Here is a 3442-nt window from a genome sequence, read left to right as displayed (position 1 = left end):
TTATTATAAACTTATATAAGTCATTTTATTAAAGTATATAGTTCAGAGTATTATAATACAATATGTGAAAAAATAAATACAATTTAAATAAAAATATAGATTCTTATATATTTATTCTTATATATTTATATTTATTTATATATTATAAAACATATTATTTTTTACAGAATAACATATCTCAACATATAAATGCAATATTTAATATATTTTTTTAAAATTATTCAATATATAGTAATGAGGTAATTATATGTACTACAAATTTATTTTCATTATTTTTATTATTATTATTTATAATATAAGAATTTTTTCAAAAAAAATATATTTATACATTAACAATCAAATTGAGATTCATATATTAACTTAATTATAAAAAGTATAACTAATTAACACATCAATTATGAAAAATATATATAAATATAAATACATACATATTTTAAATTCAACATTATTTACTCAATTACATTTTATTATGGACAATGATATAATTTTTAATCTTCAAATTAAAAGCAAAAGGATAAATTGTTTATTAAGATAATTAATTATTTCTTTATATTGTTAATTGTTGTATATATATATATAATATTTGTATATACATATATATATATATATATAAACATTTTTAATTTTATACAATTTTTATATACGATATATTAAAATAATCATTTTTATAATATTAATTTCAGAATTTTGATTTTTACATAAAATATTTATTATTATTGCTATAATTATAATTATTATTAAATTTGTGCAAATTCCTTTAAATTCTTTAAACAATAGCAATACTTTTGACTTAATGTAAGTAACACTCAATTAAAATTAAATCAAATTAGCATTTAGGATTATTTTTAATCTTATATCTAATCTATCACAATCAAATATTTAATTATTACATAGATTATATTTACTTTTCATAAAATTTCGAAAAAATTAAAATTTACAAAAAATAAAATAATAACAAACTAAATGAAAAAAACTTTGAAATATATTCAATTTCAATTAGATTCTTATGCACTTTTATATTATTTTTATTTCTTTTTCAAATGAAAAACACAATTTATTTTTACTAATAATATTAAGTGTGAAATTTAAAGGAATGTATATAATACTGATTTTAATTATTATTGATAAAATTGGTTTTTATACAGAAATTTTATGATACTTGTATAGAAATTATTTTGTGATAGCTAAATGACTATTAATTATTTAATATTTTAAATATGATTATATCATGTGTCATCAAAATTCATATTTCAAATAAAACTTGAAAGAATACAAGTATTATAATAATATTTTTCTTTTTACATTATTTTATATGTATATACATATATACTATTGCTTTCATAATGTGCTTAACACAATTTTAAATATCATGGATTAAAATATATAGTTGAACTTATTAAAATGTATATATTAATTAAAAAATGATTTAAATATTATGTATTAAATGATATCAAATTATATAATATTAATTTAATTATATCAATAATTATCATCTTTATAAATTTTGTCATGTGCATTTTTGTAAATTTTTTTATAATTTAAGGATGATGAATATCAAAATAAAATTAGGAACCTGAAATTTATTCTGTATGTATAAGTAGAAAAGAAAACTGGACTAGATATCATAAGTACTACTTGAATTACTTATAAAAACAATGATGTAGTACTCTGGTTATACAATTCTAAAATACATCTATTATGCAATTTTTCTTTTATAATTTATTTTAAAATATTATTAAAAATAAAATCTTTATCTTATTATCTTTAAAATTATATAATAAAAAATAACCTCATAAATCTTACAACTCATAAACACAAATTATGTTAAATGTATAAAGAAGATCTTCTTTTATATTTCTATAATTTAAATTAATAAAAAATTGTTTAATATTCTGCATTTTAAATAAAATAAGATATAATAAAACATACATACAATTTCAAAAGACAAATATGTATTCACAATATAGCAGAATTAATATTAATTCTATAGGATATATATATATATATATATATATATATTTTTTTTTAAATACAATTTATCAAAATATTTTCTTTTCTACTATACAAAAACTTAAAATATTGTAAATGTTGAAAATCAATAACTAAACAAAAATGTCATCAAAATGTATTTGATGATATATCATAATCATGTGTATTTTTTTGTAGTGGTTCAATACCCATAGTCCATATTACTGGTGAATCTGTATTGACAGTTACTTCAGAACAATTATCATATGTATTTGATGTACTTACCAAATCACCAAATTGTAAAGTTGCATTATCTAAGAAATAAAAAATATTTTTTTTTTATTTTAATGTATCATCTAATGTATTATATAATCTTAATTAAAATATTTAATTGATTAAAACATTTCACTTTCACTATTGATCAATACATACTCAAATTCCATTTTAAACCAGTTGTTATTATGCAGTTCACAGGTGCACCAACTGGTAAAAGTCCACACCAGCTATTATTTTGTATTAAAATTTTAGGAATAATTATGCTATGAAATCCTGGTCTTAAAATCCATGTCATTGAATCACTTGCAATTTGAATCACCTGATTAATAATATAAAATTTCATGATTAAAATAAAATATTTTAAAATAAATTATAATTAATTTAATTATAATATAATATAATATAATAATTAAATTAAAGAAACAATTACTTGTACATGTTCAATAAGCGTATCACTTTTATAAAGTGTATTAATATTTCCCATGATATGATCAAATCTTCCTGAGAAGTCTGTGAACACGTATATTCTATTTAGCTGTAAAAAGTAGCTTTCTCATTATTAAATATAATCCATTTGATTTTAATTTTTGTGAAACATTCATTATTACTTTAATATTTTTCATCTTTACATATTGTCCCAATTGGAACAAAGCTTTTGCATAATCTGTATGATCTTGATCAGGTGTTTCAATAATTATTGAACCCATATTCTTCAGTTTTTCAAGAATTATAGGAGAACAACTGTCCATGTCACCAGTAATTAAATTTGGTACATATTCATTATGATTTTCATTTAATAGATCAATACCTTGTTCTTTTAAGTAACATAACCACTTGTATGTCCCACCATCAACAGTAACATTAATTTGAGCTGAATAATATATTTATGATATATATATATATATATTTCTGATTAAAATTTATATCCGAAAAATATTATTATATATATACAATCTTTATATTTTTTGTTTTTTTTTATTTTTAAACATAAGGACATACCATTTTTCCAAATTTGAAGTAAAATGTCATCTTTCCAATAAAGTGGACTGTTTAATATAACAACAGCATATTTATAATGTGAATGATGAGTAAATATTTGAACAGGATCCCACATTGTTATATTCACATTTGAACCACATTGCATGATTAATTTTGATTTATGTTTTTTTAAAACTGAAAGAAATATGTATAAAGTTGG

The 3442-nt window shown here is 17.8% G+C and overlaps 1 protein-coding gene across 1 annotated transcript in view; it reads right to left on the bottom strand.

Moving 5' to 3' along the window:
* Positions 1 to 1775: 1775 nt before the first annotated feature.
* Positions 1776 to 3442, bottom strand: part of LOC102677117 — a 5701-nt gene continuing 4034 nt past the window's right edge. Inside the window, exons 3-7 of the mRNA XM_031511941.1 lie at positions 3244 to 3417; positions 2853 to 3115; positions 2675 to 2779; positions 2401 to 2563; positions 1776 to 2282 (exon numbers count right to left, since the gene is read on the bottom strand). Of these exons, the coding sequence (XP_031367801.1) occupies positions 2119 to 2282; positions 2401 to 2563; positions 2675 to 2779; positions 2853 to 3115; positions 3244 to 3417 (869 nt within the window). The 3' untranslated portion in view covers positions 1776 to 2118. The remainder of the gene's footprint in view (positions 2283 to 2400; positions 2564 to 2674; positions 2780 to 2852; positions 3116 to 3243; positions 3418 to 3442) is intronic.

This window comes from Apis dorsata, unplaced genomic scaffold (genome assembly GCF_000469605.1).
Source record: "Apis dorsata unplaced genomic scaffold, Apis dorsata 1.3 scaffold_365, whole genome shotgun sequence".
In the NCBI taxonomy this organism is placed as follows: Eukaryota; Metazoa; Arthropoda; class Insecta; order Hymenoptera; family Apidae; genus Apis; species Apis dorsata.
The sequence above is the reverse complement of the archived record's forward strand: the minus strand, read 5'-3'. Positions and strand labels throughout refer to the sequence as shown.